The sequence below is a fragment of the Dromiciops gliroides genome, chromosome 3 (assembly GCF_019393635.1).
Source record: "Dromiciops gliroides isolate mDroGli1 chromosome 3, mDroGli1.pri, whole genome shotgun sequence".
Taxonomy (NCBI): domain Eukaryota; kingdom Metazoa; phylum Chordata; class Mammalia; order Microbiotheria; family Microbiotheriidae; genus Dromiciops; species Dromiciops gliroides.
The window spans coordinates 475,048,837-475,068,034 of NC_057863.1; the positions used below are offsets into that span (position 1 = coordinate 475,048,837).

Sequence of the window (19,198 nt, forward strand, 5' to 3'; positions counted from 1 at the left end):
ACTGGCAGAAATTTTTAAGCCTACCTCAGGAGGCTAATGAAAGACCAAACAGATTTTATGATAGACTTTGTGAGGCCGCTAGACAGTACACCAGATTGGATCCAGTAGATTTAAGAGATTCCTGTATCATTCTCAACACATTTGTTTATAATTCACTGCCAGAAATACGCAGATACTTTCTGAAACAATGTCCAGACTGGAGAAATCTCTCAGTAGATAGAATTAAGGAACTTGCAAATTATGTCTTTGACTCACGTGAGGAAGATCCAGATCACCCTAAACAGAGCATTCTGGCACCAGCGATTCCTAGTCAGCCATGTGGACACCGGAACAAGGACACTAAGGTGTGTTGTTACTGTCGTAAGGAGGGGCATGAATTGAGAGAATGTAGGACTTGGAGAAGAAATTCTAATTCTAATTACAGGCGAAATCAAAATAGAAATAGATCTTTTTGGAGGAATACAGAAAGGCAGTACCAGAATAATGGTAACCAAGACCCCCCTCAGAAGAGGACACAGGAATGATGGTGTCTTGGGGAGGAATGGAACATAGATAATGAAAGCCATATATTCCCAGATCCAGATTTTTTGAATGCACTTGTGCCAGTCCATTCACCTCCCCAGAGTAATGAACCACATGTCACCTTAAAAGTGGGGGAGACTTATTATGATTGTCTGCTAGACACAGGAGCCTCTAAATCAGTATTAGTAAGCAAACCAGATGCTGGGTGTAGACCTGTAGGATTTTTGAATGTAGTGGGAGTCTCAGGAAAGAGCCAGAGAGTGGCAAAATTGAATCCTCGCATGGTATCTATGGGGCCCTTAACAGTGGAACATTCATTTTTACTCATGCCTGATGCCCCTGTAAATTTATTAGGTCGTGATCTCCTTTGCAAGCTTAGAGCAACCATATCTTGTGCTCCAGATGGGGCTGTCTCCTTACAATTGCCAGAGGATACTGTTCATTTATTACCAATTTTACTTACAGAAGCTCAAGGAACAGCAGGGGAGGTATCCAAAATCCCCTCTGACATTCCTGAGTCTTTATGGGCCTCATCCCCTAATGAGGTGGGGCTCCTTAAGTCTGCCATGCCTGTTACCTTTAAAGTTAAGGGGGGACCACCCCCCTCCATTCCACAGTATCCATTGTCTAGGGAAGCAATAGAAGGGATCACCCCTATAATTGAGGCTTTGAAAAGCCAGGGTATTATTATTCCATGTCATCACTCTCCATGCAATACTCCCATTTTGCCAGTTAAAAAACCCAAGCCTGGGCCAGATGGTAAACCTGTTTATCGCTTTGTGCAAGATCTTAGAGCGATTAATAATTATGTTATTCCTAGACATTCTATAGTCGCAAATCCGGCTATGATAATTTCCTCAATTCCCTATGAATCTACATGTTTCACAGTGGTAGACCTTTGCTCTGCCTTTTTCTCCATACCAGTACATGAGGACTTCCAATATTTATTTGCTTTTACCTGGAAAAATAGACAGTGGACCTGGACTAGACTCCCACAGGGATTTGTAGACAGTCCCACATTATTTTCCCAAATTTTACAGCAGGATCTGGCCTCTATTACCTTTAAGGGCTCCACACTAGTACAATATGTAGATGACTTACTTTTGGCCTCTCCTAATGCTGAAATTTGTCAGGAAGATAGCCGTCACTTACTGCTGGAGCTGCACAAGAGAGGACACAAGGTTTCCAAGACAAAGGTACAATGGTGTTTGCCCCAGGTAGAATATTTAGGATTTATTTTGGCTGCTGGAACTCGCTCTGTCTCTTCTAAGAGAGTCCAGGCCATTCAACAACTCTCTGCCCCCACTACTAAGAGGCAGTTGAGAGCCATTCTGGGAGCAGCTGGGTACTGTAGACAATGGATACCCTCTTTTGGTGAAATTACTAAACCCCTCATAGCTCTTACAAAAAGTTCTGTTCCAGACAGTTTACAGTTGGATCCCCAGCATCTCTCAGCCATAAAAGAATTAAAACGGGCCTTGTTATCAGCACCTGCCCTAGGACTGCCAGATTATAGTAAGCCTTTCACTCTCTTTGTGCATGAACAAAGGGGGGTGGCTTCTGGAGTCCTGACTCAGTCACTGGGGCCTAACCAACGTCCTATAGCCTACTATTCAATTCAGCTGGACCCTGTAGCGGCTGGAGCGCCACCTTGCCTTAGAGCAGTGGCGGCCACAGCGCTTTTGGTAGAAAAAGCCTCTGATTTGGTCCTAGGTAACCCTCTAACTGTGCAATGCCCTCACGAAGTGGAGGCTCTCTTACTACGTCACAGGACACAAGCCTTTTCAGATCAAAGGCTGGCTAAGTATGAAATAACCCTGTTAGGTAATGAGAATATCACTTTAAAACGCTGCACAGTTCTTAATCCAGCAACACTACTCCCTAACTTACCATTCTCGGGGGAACCGTTGCATGACTGTGCTTCTTTAGTTGATATGGCTGAAAAACCCCGTGATGATCTTTTTGATACACCTTTAGAAAATCCTGATCTTGTCCTCTATACAGATGGTTCCTCATTTATGAGAGAGGGAACCCGTTTTACTGGAGCTGCTGTAGTTTCTGATTATGACACCCTCTGGGCAGCTTCTCTGCCTTCCCATTTTAGTGCACAGGCTGCTGAACTTGTGGCTCTTACACAGGCCTGTAATATAGCTAAAGATAAGAGTGCCACCATTTTTACTGACTCGAAATATGGCTTTGGCATATGCCACTTTATTGGTATGATTTGGCGTCAACGAGGCTTTCTAACATCCTCGGGCAAGGCTATTGCCAATGGGGACCTTATCAAGGACCTCTTAGATGCCCTAAAACTGCCTTCTTCCCTAGCCGTTGTACATTGCCCTGCCCACACAGGGAATAGTGATCCTGTTTCAAAGGGAAATGCACGAGCCGATTCTGCAGCCAAGCTTGCTGCATTAGAAGCTCCTGAACATGTATTTAACCTTTCACCTTCTGAGGATATTCCTTCCAACCTAACCTATGACGATTCTGAAGTAGAAAAGTGGAAAAAGAAATTTAAGGCGAAACAGATCAATGGCATCTGGGTGTCTCCGGAAGGTAAGCCATTTCTTCCCCGGAAATTCTACCACCAGGTATGCCTCTCTGTTCACAGAAAAGGCCATTTTGGTACACAAGGCATTGTAGACTCTATTAAGAGAACCTGGATAGCACCAGGTGTGACTAATACAGCATCTCGAATCTGCTCGGGCTGCTCCACATGTCAGTCTTATAATCAGTATGCTTTTAAGGTCAAAGCTTATGGAGGGCGTCCTCTAGCATATACACCTTTTGAGCACTTACAAATTGATTATATTACTATGCCAAAAGCAGGACATTATAAATTTTGCCTTGTTATAGTTGATCAGCTCACTCGGTGGGTGGAGGCCTTTCCCAGCCCCCGAGCCACAGCTGCCTTTGTTGCCAAAATTCTTCTTAAAGAGATAGTACCTCGTTTTGGCCCACCAGCCCGCATCGATTCTGACAAAGGCACACATTTCACTGATTCGATTTTATCCCAAATCTACTCTTTCTTGGGAGTGACTCCAAAATTCCACACGCCCTACCATCCACAAAGTTCAGGCCAAGTCGAACGTATGAATAAAGAGCTTAAGAGTATGATTGGCAAATTATGTACTGAAACCCATTTGAAATGGCCTGATGTTCTACCATTGGCATTATTCTATCTACGAAGTAGACCAAGAGGAGAACTTCATATATCTCCTTATGAAATGCTTTTTGGTCACCCTCCTATCCAAGCTAAAACTTTTTCCCCAGTTTATACATCACTGGTGGGAGGTGATACTTCTGTTGCTTCCTATATACAGGAATTACAGACCAGGCTACGTGAACTCCATGAGGCAGGAGCTGTGGTCCAGGCAGGACCATTAGACTTTTCATTGCATAACTTCAACCCAGGAGATAAAATATATGTAAAGAATTTTCAGAGAACCAGTGGAACTCAACCTGCCTGGGAAGGACCTTTTCAGGTATTATTGACAACTCCTACCGCCATTAAAATTGGTGAAAAAGACTCATGGATTCATTGCTCTCATATAAAGCCTGCACCATTCATAGGTGAAGAGATTTCAGATAGACCTGAGGTAGACGCTAAAGAGGTAAAAACCCTAACGATAGCAACTGTTAAAGAGCAAAGAAAGTTCAGAGGAAACAGGAAGTTCCCATTTAAGAATCCCACTGATCAGTTAAATGCTTTGGGACTCAGTCTTCGTAAAGTATCAGGAGACGGAAATTGCCTTTTTAGGGCTTTAGCAGACCAGCTAGAAGGTCACTGTAGAAATCATCTCAGACACAGACAAGAAGCTGCTTCTTATATGATTAATCATAGACAAGAGTTTGAGTCTTTTATAGTAAATGACTCCCCTTTTGAAGAATATGTTGATGAATTAAAGAAATTTGGAAAGTGGGGAGGAAATGATACAATTGTAGCATTTGCTAAGCAGCATCAGCTGAATGTTGTGGTTCATCAATTAAATCAGCCTTTATTGAAAATCAGTGGCACAGACAAAACTGATGCTACAGAACTCCACATTTTCTACCATAAAGAACATTATGACAGCATTAGAAAGATCAATGACAATTCAGAAACCCCTGCCACTTTGGCATGCAGAGAATTGGGGAACCAGTTAAAACAATGTGGCATACCCCAAACTCTAGCAGCTTAAATACCTTATAATTTAACAAGCATTTCCTTCTACAGGCAAAAGCACTGAAGTACATGGCCTAGTTTTCTGGCCTACCTCAACTATTTTTTTTTTTTATTTTATTAATTTTTGGGTTTTTTTGTTTTTGTTTTGACTTTTGAAAGGCACTGAAAAGACCTGGAATTGACTGCACCTTTAAGTTCTTTAAGAGCACAAAAGGGTGCTTAGCGAATCTTTTGCTTTTTATTTTTTATTTTTGGTTTTGCTTTGGTTTTTTTTTTTTACTTTTGTTTCTTTTGCTTTTCTTTAAAACTAAATTTTGTAAACTAAGTGATTATTCAAAGACATTTTAAGTATATGCTGTGGGTGAGGCTATCGGGCCTCAGAAGCTACCAGAATTCTTCTTTTTTTTTATTTACTCTTTCTTTTTGAGAGAACCATGAGTTCTAATGAGTTTTGTTTTGTTTATTTATTTTTCTCCTTTCTCTTGTATGTTGTTCTGTTTAACTAAAAAGTACCAGAAATTGCTTGATACCTCACTGAAAACATTGAATATTGAATCTTGCTAATTGAAGTCTTATTTCTTTTTGATGAATTAATCACCACTTTAAGTATCTGCTACTGTTATACCAGAGAATTCATGTATAAGATGATGTGGTCTACTTGCTAAAAGAAGATTATGTAATAATGTCTAAAAGAAGATTATGTAACAATGTCTAATATAATCAGCTATTTACATTCGTTTATTATTTATATGTCATTATACTCTGGGTATGGTTTGGAATTATTGTATATATCACTAATATATTCTCAGTTATGCAGCATAGCACACATTTTTACCATCATATTGTCTTTGGTGAAATTAATGAGATTTCAGAAATATGGAAACTTATCATTTCAGAGACTAACTTGCTGTGAACTCTGACGCAGGCCCTGGAGAGAATATATGTGCAACAAAAGGAGAGACAGGTATACGTAAGTCCATGGTTTGCTTATGATGGTGACTATGTAGAGCACAATTACTAGGCACAGTCCAGTATTCATCCTCTCTCCCTCCTAATTTAACCTAATTTAACTGAACTTATTTATCTTTTTATCTCACTCAGTTGAATTCACCTGTGGCCTAGCACAATCACTGGCTGTCTCAGAACCATGAGATATGGTATGATAACCTTTCCATAACATTTTCAGGTGTCATGAACACATACTAAATTTGGCTTTGATCCAGACACATGGTGGTAAAAAGTGTTACACATTGCATAACTACCTCAACCCTCTATTACAAGTCTAACCATATAAAGGAGGGAATGTAATGGAATTTATTAATTTGATCATTGACAATGCTATGCTAAGGTTTTAAAAATACAGCAATTCAAACAGTTAAAGAAGATAATCCAGCTTTCCAGACCAGAGTCCAGAATCCAGTTTTCCAGACCAGAATCCAGTTTCCTCCTGATGACATCTTACCACTTCAAGAAGACAAGAGAACTCAGAGACTTTATATGAACTGTTTTGCTTTATTAGCTTTTACTATCTCCTTTCTGTTATATACTATCTGTAACATGTACTCTCTGCAGAGGCTCTCCCTTTGCAAGACTAATGTCAAAGCGTCGGTTCATGAGGAAAAAAAAAAAATCGCCCCTCTGGACAAAACTTTCCTCTCTTCCTTTTCTGTATTGTTGTTCGCATATTATTAGTCAGCAAAAGTTATTATATTCTTTTTACTGTTCCATCAAGGAAACATTCCGTTTCTTGAGGAAGCAAAGGGGGGAAATGTGGTAAAATATGAAAGTTTTTAACAGTCGGTTAGGATAAGTGAAAGACGCCAGTTTTTCAAGGACCACCCTTTTGGGGAGGAGATGAACAGTCTGCCTGCTGCGCATGTCAGACTGCCTGCCGGGTACAGTCCGCCTGCTGCGCATGTCAGACTGCCTGCCAGGTACAGTGCGCCTGCTGCGCATGTCAGACTGCCTGCCGGGTTTTTTTGACTTCCGGGGTGGAGAGAACGGGAGTAGCCTTTTTTTTTTTGCCGGCTTGGCGGGACTCCGGGCGGCGCGGCACAGACGGTCTGACTCACTCCAAAGGTGGCCTAAATCGGTTTGGTGAGTTTTTATAAGGAATATAGACAGCCTAGATTTAAGACGATTTGTACTGTATTTCTGTTTTCCTATCCTTCTAATCAACAACACCTTATATACAATAAAGGCTCTATCTAGAAAACCAGAAGCTTCTTCCATTTACTAGTCTGGGAGATGAATTAAGGGAAGGGTTAAGTAGGGGAGATTTATGATCTAATATCCAATTTTAAATCTCACATGATCCATGCAGCCCTGCTAGCTATCATCCTATAGCTCTCCTTTTCATGACTAAACTCCTTAAAAAGGCTGACTGCAATCAGTATATCTCCACTTCCTTTCCTCTTATTCTTTTCCTAACTTAAGCAATCAAGCTTCTTTCTGACCTCATCATACAACTGAAACTGCTCATCCTTATATAGCCCACAGCAAGAAGTCTCAGAAGCACAACTTAAACCCAGGATTACTTTATTCCAATACCAGTTCTACATCTACCGCAACATGCTCTAAAACATTAAACGTGGATATATGTAAAGACATATAGTTGTATAAGAACCTGTACAAGTACAGGATAAAGGAAGCATGATTACACTGGTGCATGAGAAAAATAATTGTAGGCTCAAAAGCGTGACACAATAGCCAAGAAAGCGCTGTGATCTTTACAATCCTTTAATAAAGACAACACAATCTTTATCCAAGTACACTCCTCAAAGGTACAAATTGCAAACTATCTTTAGCTTCATATTCTGTGCAATTCTTGCCGATGTGCTTCCATAGATCCTTCAGAGAGGATATATTTAATCCACCAGAGTCTATCTCCTGGGTCTTTTAATATTCTGTGGGTACTAGTTCAGCAATCAGGCTGTTATCCCTTTATCTCATGATACTGTCAAGTCCTTCTATTTTTTCAATCATACATTACATTTACATCACATCTTGCATGAAAACAATCTTTAGCAATGATACAGCCTGACCATGAATCTTTACAATTCAACGGTGTGACAAAATTTTGAAACTACAGGGACTGTGATGATGCCTCATGATGTTTAGCTACATAGAGCATTGGTAGAAGAACACTATTGGTGTCAAAATGACTGTATTTTTCTCCAAGACCTACATTAATAAAAACAAAATGTCCAGAAAGAGGGAGATGCTGTTAGTTCCATTTTACACTAGTCTAATGAAATCATTCATTAAATATTGTGTTCAGGTATTTGTACCATATTTTAGGGAAGATATAAAGTCAACTAACCAGAATGATGGAGTGACTACTAACTGGAAAGCAATGTTTGGAAAACTGGAAAATAATCTAGTAGAAACTAGATACAGACCAACATCTCAACAAAACAAAATAAGCTTCAAACAGGTAAATGCCTTAGAAATAAAGAGTAAGAAAGTAGAGGATAAAGAAACTATCATGTCATATCTGTGTGTATGTGTGAAGAATGCATGACCAAACAAGAGATAAAGAGGATCACCAAACAAAATGGGTGAATTTTATTAAATTTAAAAAATTCTGCAAACAAACAAAAAAAAACAATTCAGCAAAATTAGGAGAAGCAGGGAAAAGATTAAAATCATTGCAGCAAATTTTTCCCAAAAAGACCCCTTTTTAAGATATAGAGAGGACTGATTAAAATTTATAAGGATAAATAAATTACCCAATAAATAAATGGTCAAAAGATATACAAATGTACGGTTTTCTTAGGAGGAAAAATGCAAGCTATCAATAGCCACATAAAAATTATCTCAATCATTAATAATTAGAGAAGCATAAAATAACTGAGATACCACCTCACATCCATCAGATTGGCTAAGGTGACAAAAAATGAAAATGATGTGCTGGAGGGGATACAAGAAAACCGCACATTAAGGCACTTTTGGTGGATCTGTGAACTGGCCCAAATGATCTGGAAAGCAACTTGGAACTATATCCTCAAAGCTATTAAACTGTGTATATCCTCTGACTCAGCAATACAGCTACCAGGTCTATTGCTACTAGGTCTCTAAAAAGATCAAAGAAAGAAGAAAAGAACATATATATACAAAAATATTTATAGCAGTTCTTTTTATGGTGGCAAAGAACTGGAAACTGAGGAATTCTTTTGAGGAATAGCTAAAAAAATTATGGTATATAAAAATTATAGAATATTATTGTTATAAGAAATCATGAAGAAGATGGTTTCATAAAAACCTGGGAAGACTTGTATGAACTGATACAAAGTGAAGTGAGCAGAACCAGGAGCACAATTTATACAATAACAACAATAACCGTAAAGATAATGAACTTTGAAAGACTTAGCAACTCTGATCAACATAATGACAAATCACAAATGCAAATAACTCATGATAAAACATAATCTCCACCTCTGGATAGAGAGATGGTGGACTCAAAGTGCGTATGAAGGAGCAGCTAGGTGGCACAGTGGATGAGGCACCGGCCCTGGATTCAGGAGGACCTGAGTTCAAATCTGGCCTCAGACACTTGACACTTACTAGCTGTGTGACCCCTAGGCAAGTCACTTAAGCCCCATTGCCCCACAAAAACAAAAAAAAACAAAAACAAAGTGCATATGAAAAAACAAGCATGGCTAGTTCAAGTGTACATTTTGCATGACTGTCCATATTTGTAATAGGTTTGGGGTTTTTTTATCTTCTCAATGACTTTGGGAGAGGAAGAACAGAAAGAGAATTTGAAAGTGAAAGTAAAATTTAATTTAAAAAAAGAGAAGGAGGGAAGCAAAAGCAATCTGACTAAAGTAATTTCTGCTAATATTTAAAAATCAGTAAGAGAAACACACACTAAAACAACTCAAGTTCTACTTCACACACATCAGGTCGGGAAAACTGACCAAAATTAAAAAAAAAAAAAAGACAATGACAAACGAAGGGGTTTTAAGAAAATTGGTACATTAATGCATTTTTGGTAGAATTGGGATCTAGTCCAACCATACTGGAAAGCAATTTGGAATTATGCATGTCCAATAAATTATTAAACTGCATATACTCTCTGTCCCGGTAAAACTATATACTACTAGACATATACCAGAAAAAGATCAAAGAAAAAGCAAAATGGCCCATATGTACAAAAATATTTATAGCAACTCTCTCTGCAATAGCAAAGAACTGGAAATTGAGTGGTACCCATCATTCAGGGAATGGCTAAACAAATCAGGACAGATAAATGTGATAGAATACTATTTTGCTATAAGCAAACAATGGAAGGGATAGTTCCACAAAAACCTGAGCACAAAAAAGAACCAAGGCAAAGTGAAGGGAGCAGAAACAGAACAATTTATACAATAACTACAATATTGGGAAGACAAAGAACTTTGAAAATTTTAGGAACTCTGTTCAACACAATAACAACCATGATTCCAAAAGACTGATATTGTAACATGCCAACCCAATTCTGACAGAAATATATTTTGTCTGGATGTGGCCAATGCTGAAGCAAGACATTTTACTTGGATTTGACCAATGCTGGAATTTGTTTTGTTTGACTATACATATTTGTAACTGGGGTTTTGTTTTTTCTTTCTTAACATTTCCAAATATACTAAAAGCTTTTTGCCTTTGTTAAAGTAAAAGACAGGAGAAAAGTGAAGATTTGCTGAGGAATAGATAAATTTATTCACCAGTTAGGTTTTTTTTAATGATACCTACAAACATACCCAGGTTTCCCTCTCCCCACCAAAACAAAACAAAAACAAACTTCACTAGGCCTTCTCATCCGAGAAGCTATCATCTAGAAAAAAAATCACCTATAATTACATATACATCTATACCTATTACCTCTACTTCCTCACCTCCCATCCACTTCATAACTCATAACAATATGGTTTCCCAATACTCTACAAGGTTACCAATGATTTCTAAAATACTGAATCTAATACTATTCTCTCAGGAATTATTCTTCAATCAAGCCAACAACCATTCAATAAGCACCTACTATGTGACAGGTACTGTGCCAAGCCCTAAAGATACAAAGAAAGGCAAATAATACTCATTGCTTTGAAGATCGGTCTAACTGGGGAAACAATTTCTTGACATCTCTGAAATATTTCACATTGTTGACCATCCTCTCTCCTAGATACTTTTTCCTTCCCTGAGTTTATAGGATATTGCCCTCTCTTGGTTTCTTCCAACCAGTGTGACCATTCCTCAGTGTCCTTTTCTAGATCTTCACTGATGTCAGAATACCTAGTGTACCTCTAAGGGCTCTTTCTCTTGGTGATTTGATTAGCTCCCACAAGCTTAATTACACCAGGCAACTTCTTATCTCTCTATATACATGTACAGCCCTATTCTTTCTCCTTAGTTCCAGTTCTACATCACCAAATATCTACCTACTAGACAGCTCTACCAGTATTCCAATAGGCACCTCAAAATCATCAAGTCCAAAACCAAATTCATTATATTTCTCCCCAAATGCATCCTTCCTAATAACTTTCTTATTTCTGTGAATGGCATCATCATCCTTTTAATGATGCTAGTTTTCAACTTTGCAGTTATCTTCAACAATTCCCTTTCCCCTCACTCAGCATTCCTCTCCTCCCTGTCTCAATAGCTAATAAATTGCTGTCTTACTCTACCTCCACAACCTCTCTCCTATGTGCCCCTATTTTTTACTCACACTCCAGATATAATGGAATTGACAAGCATTCATTATGTACCAACAGGCACTGTGTTAAGTGCTGGTCACCAGTTATCTCCCTCAACACATCTGGCCATCAGCCCATGAACTGGGACCTCTACTGTCTCTCACTAGAATCCATCCTCCACACAACTGCAGTACTGATATTTTTAAAGCACAAGTCTGAACTCAGTCATCTACTGGTCAAAAAACTCGAGTAGTTCTGAGATAAAGTGTAAATTCCTCTTCTGACTTTAAAAAGCATATTATATCTGGCTCCAACTTCTAATTTCAGAATGATTTTGTACTTTTAGCACAGTCTATGGAATGCTCTCCCCCCTCATCTCTTTGTCTTGGAATCTCTAACTCCATTTCAAGGCTTAGCTCAGATGCCACTTTTAATACACGGCTGTTCTTGATTCCCCCAATTGTTTAGCATGTCATCCTCCTCGTACCTCAAAACTGCTTTGTAAAAATTTTGCCTTCACTTATCTATGCAAATATTTTCCCTAACCACAGTAGATCATAAGCTTCTTGAGGGCAAGAACTGTTTTAATTTTTCTCTTTGATGAACAGTTCCTGACAACACTGTGGTTATAACAACCACAAAAACAGCAACAATAGCTAGCATTTACACAGAACTTTAGGGCTTGCAAAGTGCTTTATAAGCTCGATTTCATTTGATCTTCACTACAACCCTGGGAAACAGGTGTTGTTGTTGGTGGTGGTGGTGTTATTATTATTATTCCTCTTATTCCCATTTTGCATTTGAGGAAACCGGGGGAGACAAAAGTCAAGTGACTTGCACAAAGCTCTCAAGTGTCTGAGACTATCCACTGTATAACCCAGCTGCCTATAAATGCTCATTTAACTTAATTTGAATTTCCCAACTAAAATATTTTTGTTCCTTATGTTCCTCTTATCAAATGTGATTACACTGCCAAAGATAAAGACTAACATGAATGTCATAGGAAACCTACTTCACAGCATTTAAGTCCAATGTAGCATACAGGTAATATAAGCATTTCATTCGTTCTGTAGTTTCCAAATTGTGAGGAACCATGTACTGAGCAAAGATACGTTCAACAAGCAACCTGTAAGGGAATATTGAGAAAAAATTTTATTGACAAAAAAGCAATGGTCACGTTATTTTGTACATGGTGTTTTTAAAAGGTAGTAGAAGGAAAAAAAAAGGTAGAAGATAGATATGAAATGTTATAAATAAAAGCAAAGGAATTATGAAAGCCATTTCATATTTGTTTCCAGTTACCCCTTAACAAAGACATGTTTTGGAAAGTTTGGAACTTAAAATTAAAATATCATAGAACATGGACTTGTTTAATTGGTTTTGATTTTCTCTCTCTAAAAATTAAAAAATAAACAAATTTATACACAAGTACATGTGATTTCTTTTTCATGTGAAATTAAACTCCATAGTCACTTTGAAAGTATCTCTATAGTTAATCAGAAAAGAAAACTGATTATGCTCCAATGGTTCAAACCTACCGGTCATCAATACTGTTTTGATAATATATATGTAGCAATTTGTCCTTGATCCATGAAATTTGTTTTGCAGCTTCCTTTCCGGCCTCTGACTGTAATGAATATTTCTTGTAAATTTGGGCAAGTCCCATCATAGCTTCTTTTCTTACTCGCCACTTAAAAAAAAATACACATATACTCTTATTTTAAAGATGTCATTTTTATTAAATAAGTTTAGAAGTCATTTTTAAATTATCTTTTTTTCACTATATTAAAAAAGCATCTTCTAATGTATAAATTCCTCTAAGAAAAGATACTACACATAAACTTGCTAAATAACAAATACATTTACAAATATGTTCTCTACATAAGAAAACACTCCCATATGAAAAGTGTCACAAATTTATATCTAAATTTTAATATTTTTAAGGGGGGAGAAAGCATTTAAGTTTCTGAATATGTACCATAATTTAAAGATGCAAAAATTAAGAATGCAAATAAAGGGACATATAATAAAAGAGAATTGCTTTGTAAAACAAAGCATAATCTATAACTTTTTATTTTCCTGACAATTAAAAGTAGCTTAAGTACAAAAGTTCAATTCCTTAATACTTCAAAAACATCTGTAATTTCAATAGTATAAATAACTCCCCACCAATGCATCACAAGCCCTAGGAGATAGCTTAAATGCATTTCTATTGACAGAAAAATATTGTCACCTAGCAGCTAACTTCTCAATGAAGAAAGTTTCTAAATTTAGTTTCATTGATCCTTAAAACACCCACCCTTCGAAACACAAATGAAATCTTTCCAAACTGGATGGAATTGTAAATAACTAATTGTTATTTGAGGCTTTTATGAGCCCATCTTTTGGCTAGAATTTTTAAAACCCCAGTGGTACACTGGCCTGGGGCTCAAGCGCTATGCCTCTGCAATTGCACGGTGCTCCACCCACTGGTTGTAGCTGTTGCCATGGGCCTGGCAAAATTATAATGACTGGAAGCCTAGTGAGGGCAGTCATGTGACTGTCAGTCAAGGCTGCCAGCCAACTGGCTTGGGGCTGTGTGTCATCAGCCTGGGGTCTGCTGGGAAGGAGAAGGGAGGAGTTTTGCCATTCTAGCTTGAAGCTGGAAAGTGACAGGACATAGCTGTGTGTTCTCAGCTGATCCCTGGGCGGTGGTGTTATTCAGGTTGTATCATTTCTCTTCCCCCATTTTTTTCCTTTCCTTAATTCTACCGATCTTGCTTGTGTTTTTAAGTTCATTCTTGTTAATAAACCCTGTTCTGTTTTTGAGGCAGGCTGTTGGTCTCCTTCCTTGCCGCAATATTGCAGTGAGCCGCCTAGCTAACACACTCCCCAATTAAAATTTGGCCCCTACAGTTTTGGCGAGCCAGCTAGGAGTTGACTAACCTAGAGGATTTCTTTACATCCCCCCCCCTTTTAAATTCTAGCCAAAAGATGGGGTTAATTCTTTACATTCCCCACTTAGTTTCATCAAGAAACACAGGGTGTTTCCTTGATGGAACAGAACTGTCCACAATTAAAATTCCCATGACATAATCTTTATGAACACCCAGGGATCACATGAATTCCATTAGGAGGTACCATAATGGAGAGGACAGGATTTTTGTACTGCAAGGAATCTTAAAAACCAACCAGTCTAATCCCCCAATTTTGGAGAAGAGAAAATTCAAGCCCAAGAAGATAAGTAACTTCCTCCAGGTTACAAAGGACTTTAGGGAAGTGGGTTCATTGGCTTTACCAAATAAATCATCATCATCATCAACAACAACCACCACAACAATAAAACACTTATTAAGCACCTGCTATGTGGCAGGCACTGTGCTAAATGCTGAAATCAAAACTAATCCATCTTCTTTTCAGGTCTTGGACTATGGCAACAATTTCCAAATTGGCCTCCCTATTTCCATTCGCTTATGTTTCCAAAATGTTCCTCACACAAACTACCAAATTGGTATTTCTCTAAGACGAATTTGACCATGAGATATCCCAACTCAAAAAACTTCAGTGGCAACTTAATGCTTCTAAAATAAAATGCAAACATCTAACCTTGCCACTGTGTATAGCTCCTACCAACCTTCCTAGTTCTCTTTTATATTTACTCCCCTTTAAACACTGTTGCAAACAAATTGGATTGTTAGTGGTTGCTTATATGGGATATTTTATTTCCCACCTCCATGCCTAAATACAAAGGATCTCCCATCTCTTCAATGTACTAATTCTTGACTTCTGTCCCAAACAATCTCAAGATTCTTTCTAATAATATCTTCAGTAACTGTTTCTACATAACATCTTTGCTCTTCCCTCCTTTCTTTCCCCCTTTGTTATTAAAACTCTAATCAGTTAAAAATTATTTGTTATTCCCTTTTCACTTGTTTGTGCATGTTACATCCCTCAGTACAATATAAATTCCTTGGGGTTCAAGTGGATTTTTCCTTTTTTCTTTGTATCTTCAGCACAATGACTTGCACAATAAACAGTATTTTAAAAATTGAACCAAAATGGAATTATAAGTTTTCTGAAATATATTTTATACCACTTTTTATGTTCAAGTTGGCACTGATAATCATGTTACTGTCTATTACAACCATTAACTGGGTCTCCACTGCATTTTAGCAAACCAGAGTTTGATTCTTTAGAAACTGTGGTGTTTTCCGTGATTCGCATTCATAAAGCAAGAACTAAGAAAATACTGGTGTTTAAAAAATTAATAACTGGGGGCAGCTAGGTGGCACAGTGGATAAAGCACTGGCTTTGGATTCAGGAAGACCTGAGTTCAAATCCAGCCTCGGACACTTGACACTTACTAGCTGTGTGACCCTGGGCAAGTCACTTAACCCTCATTGCCCTGCAAAAAACAAAAACAAAAAACAAAAAAAAAAACCCATGTCAACAAAAAATTAATAACTTTCACAGAGGAACCTGAGACTAGTAAAAGATTCATGGAATTCCCTAATTACAGCCCAGGCTATGTTCTTCCTCCTAGTCACTGTTCATCTTCATTACCTGTCCAAAGCATATGTAATGACACTGATCACAACATTCCACCATTTTCTTTTTGTTTTTTATTTTTAAAATTTTTTATTATGAACTTAGCAAACATTTTTTAGTATTTTTATTCTGAACTTAAGAAATAAAATAAGTATTTCCATAACAAAGTCGAATAGAAAAAACAGAAGATTGTACCTGAAAGTGAAGATCCATTATGTACAACTTGCTATTCCTTTCAAATATACAAAGTTATACTGTAACTTTCTCCCCCCCCCCCCCCCAAATCAGTTCTTTCTCTGGATGCAAACAGCATCTTCCTTCATAGGATCTTTGCAGTTCATTTGGGTATTTGTGATAGAATGACTTGGTTGCTCAAAGCTGTTCTTAAAACAATACTGCTGTTACTCTTATATAATGTTCTCTTGGTTATGCTAATTCCATTCTTCATTATTTTGGGCAGGTCTCTCCATGCTTTTTTTAAATCATCAAGCTTAAGGTTTCTCATAGCAGAATACTATTCCATCACAAACACATACCACCATGTCTTTAGCCATTTCCCAATTAACAGACATCCCTGCAATTTCCAGTTCTTTGCCATCACAAATTGACCTGCTATAAATATTTTCCTTTTTCCCTAATCATATTGGGAAACAGACCTTATAGTGGTATTGCTGTGTCAAAGGGTAGAGGCAGCTTACTAACTCAGCATAATTCCAAATCACTCTCCAAAATGGTTGGATCAGTACACAGATCCATCAACAATGAATTAAGGTCCCAATTTTTCCACATCCCCTCCATCATTTGTCACTTTGCAATTTTATCATTTTAGCCAATATGATAGGTATAAAATTATATCTCAAGGTTGTTTTAATTTACATCTCTAATCAATAATGATTTAGAGCACTTTTTTCACACTATAAATTGTTTTAGATTTCTTCATCAGAAAACTGCCTGATATCCTTTGACTATCAATTGGGGAACCACCATATCTCAAAACAGCCATTTGCAAATGAGTTTATATTTTAAACCAATTCTGACATTGGCTACTAAGTCTGTCCAATTAGGAGGTTATGTATTTCCTGGATAAGTTGATTTGTGGATTGTTTTGGCCTCCTTTTTTGGGTGATGGCATTAAATATTTATAGAAAACTATAAGAATCTCTTTATTCTTGTGTTTTTTCCCCCTTTATCCAGTTCCCATTTTTCAGCATCAACAGATTTTTAAAAATACTTTCAGTTGAAACTACTGAAATATCTCAGTATCACATCTTTTCATTTTGAATCTTCTAGTTTGGTGTTGAATTTTACACTTGTTTTAACAAATTAGTGATCTGGTTATAGTAATCTGGTAGTAGCTAAATGGTACAGTGGTCAGAACACTGAACCTGAAGTCAGGAGATTTCAGCTCAAATATGGCCACAGACATTTAGAAGCCTTGTGATCCTGGGCAAGTCTCTGGCTGCCTCATTTTCCTAATCTGTAAAATGGGCATAATAACAGCACCCAAGTTTCAGAGTTGTTGTGAGGATCAAATAAAATAATATTTGTAAAGTACTCTGAAAAACCTTAAAGCACCATGTAAAAGCTAGTTGTTATCATCATCATCATCAATATACACAATCAAGTGATTTTAATAACTTCTTTATTGGGAACCAGAAATTTCAATTTCAATTTCATCTTTTTTAATCTTGTTCAGAGCTCACTATGTTCAGTGTCTTCTAATTCTCTTTGTGATAGATATAAAGCTTTGGAGTAGTTTCCAAGCCTTAGTCTTCTTGAATTTTTTAATATTGGGCCATAGTTTCCAACAAATTTTTCATCATCTTCTATGGACAAATTCACAGTGAAATCAACAAATGGCAATTTATATGATAACTTGGTTTAAAAGATTCTTGCCAACTTCTTCATAGAATATGCAGATCTATTATCTATTGTATATGGTAGATAACCTGTTATCTTCATAGTGTAATCTTTTTGTTTAAGATCATCAAAAGGACTACTCGTGTATATCTTAGAAAACCATTTAAACTTCATAAATTTATTATTTGAAGATAATTTTGTTGATCCTCTTATATACTCCCAAATTATCTTGTATTTACTTTGTATATAATTTGTATTAACTTACATATATATATATATATATATATATATATATAATATATATAGAGAGAGAGAGAGAGAGAGAGAGAGAGAGAGAGAGAGGTTGTTTCTTTCATTAGAATGTGAGCTCTTTGAGAGCAGGGACAATTTTGTTTGTAACTTTCTATCCCCAAAGCCGACCTCAGGGCCTGGCACATAGTAGTACTTAATAAATGCTTGTTTCATGGATTATTAATTAATAGAAAAATGAGAAAGTTCTTAAACATTTCATTAAACTACTACCATTTTTAGGTAAAGAGTAAAAGAAATCCTCATGATACTATTTATAAAAAAGAATTTGGTTAAGCTGATTGTCTCTGCCAAGATTAAAGATCTAATATTCTTACCCCCAAGGTGCTACAATGACTTAGTCATTAGTAACAACGTAAATGACTTTTTTGGTTAAAAAAAAAGTTAATGAATAAAGTATTGCTTAAGAGCTTACTGTTTACAAAACATGCTAAAGCATTCAACACACAAATAGAAAAGTAAGACATTACCTCTGGTCTCAAAAAATTCACATTCTAATTGGGGAGCAGCACATAAGGAATATTTCAGTTCAAAGTCAGATAAAAAGGTAAGGAGCAGTGACAGAGAAAAAGGTAATTCTTTTTTAATGTCATTTCCACAGAAAAAAGATCACATCATTTTGCTATGCCAAGGAATTTGGTGGTAAGAACCTTCTTTTATCAATCTTCATTAGCTATGGTATAGCAGGAACAGTTGCCAGACTGCATCTCCACAGGCACTGCTTCCCAAGATGATTGCTGGTAACACTGGGCTCTAAGCATTGTTATTCCCAAGGCTCTTTCGTTTGGAGTCCTGGACTGTCATTATCAGGGCCTAAGAGAAGATGGTGACTAAGGAAGGTGGTTTGACTTGCTTAGAACACGTTGCCTCTTATCTCTTTCAGGCTGCCTTGTGGCTGGCTTCAGCTAGGCTAGTTTGCCAGCACTCTGGGTTGCAGTTCATAGGGATGGCTGCTCCTTCTTCAGAGGAGTTGCTACTATGGATGATAGCTCTGTGAGCTGATCTAGAAGCAGGATTAGTAGTATGGGAGGTGCTGCCAATGATAGAGCTTTCCATCTATCTGACTGTTGATGGAAACTGCTCAGCAATTATTCCTGGTGGTAATGAAGATGGTGAGCATCCTCTCCTCAATGATTCTTCT

General features: G+C 37.3%; 1 protein-coding gene across 1 annotated transcript in view; it reads right to left on the minus strand.

Moving 5' to 3' along the window:
* The window catches only part of PDS5B (PDS5 cohesin associated factor B), a 171,207-nt gene that overhangs the window by 99,113 nt on the left and 52,896 nt on the right, over positions 1-19,198 (minus strand). The window contains 2 exon segments of the mRNA XM_043995123.1: positions 12,374-12,487; positions 12,900-13,051. Of these exon segments, the coding sequence (XP_043851058.1) occupies positions 12,374-12,487; positions 12,900-13,051 (266 nt within the window).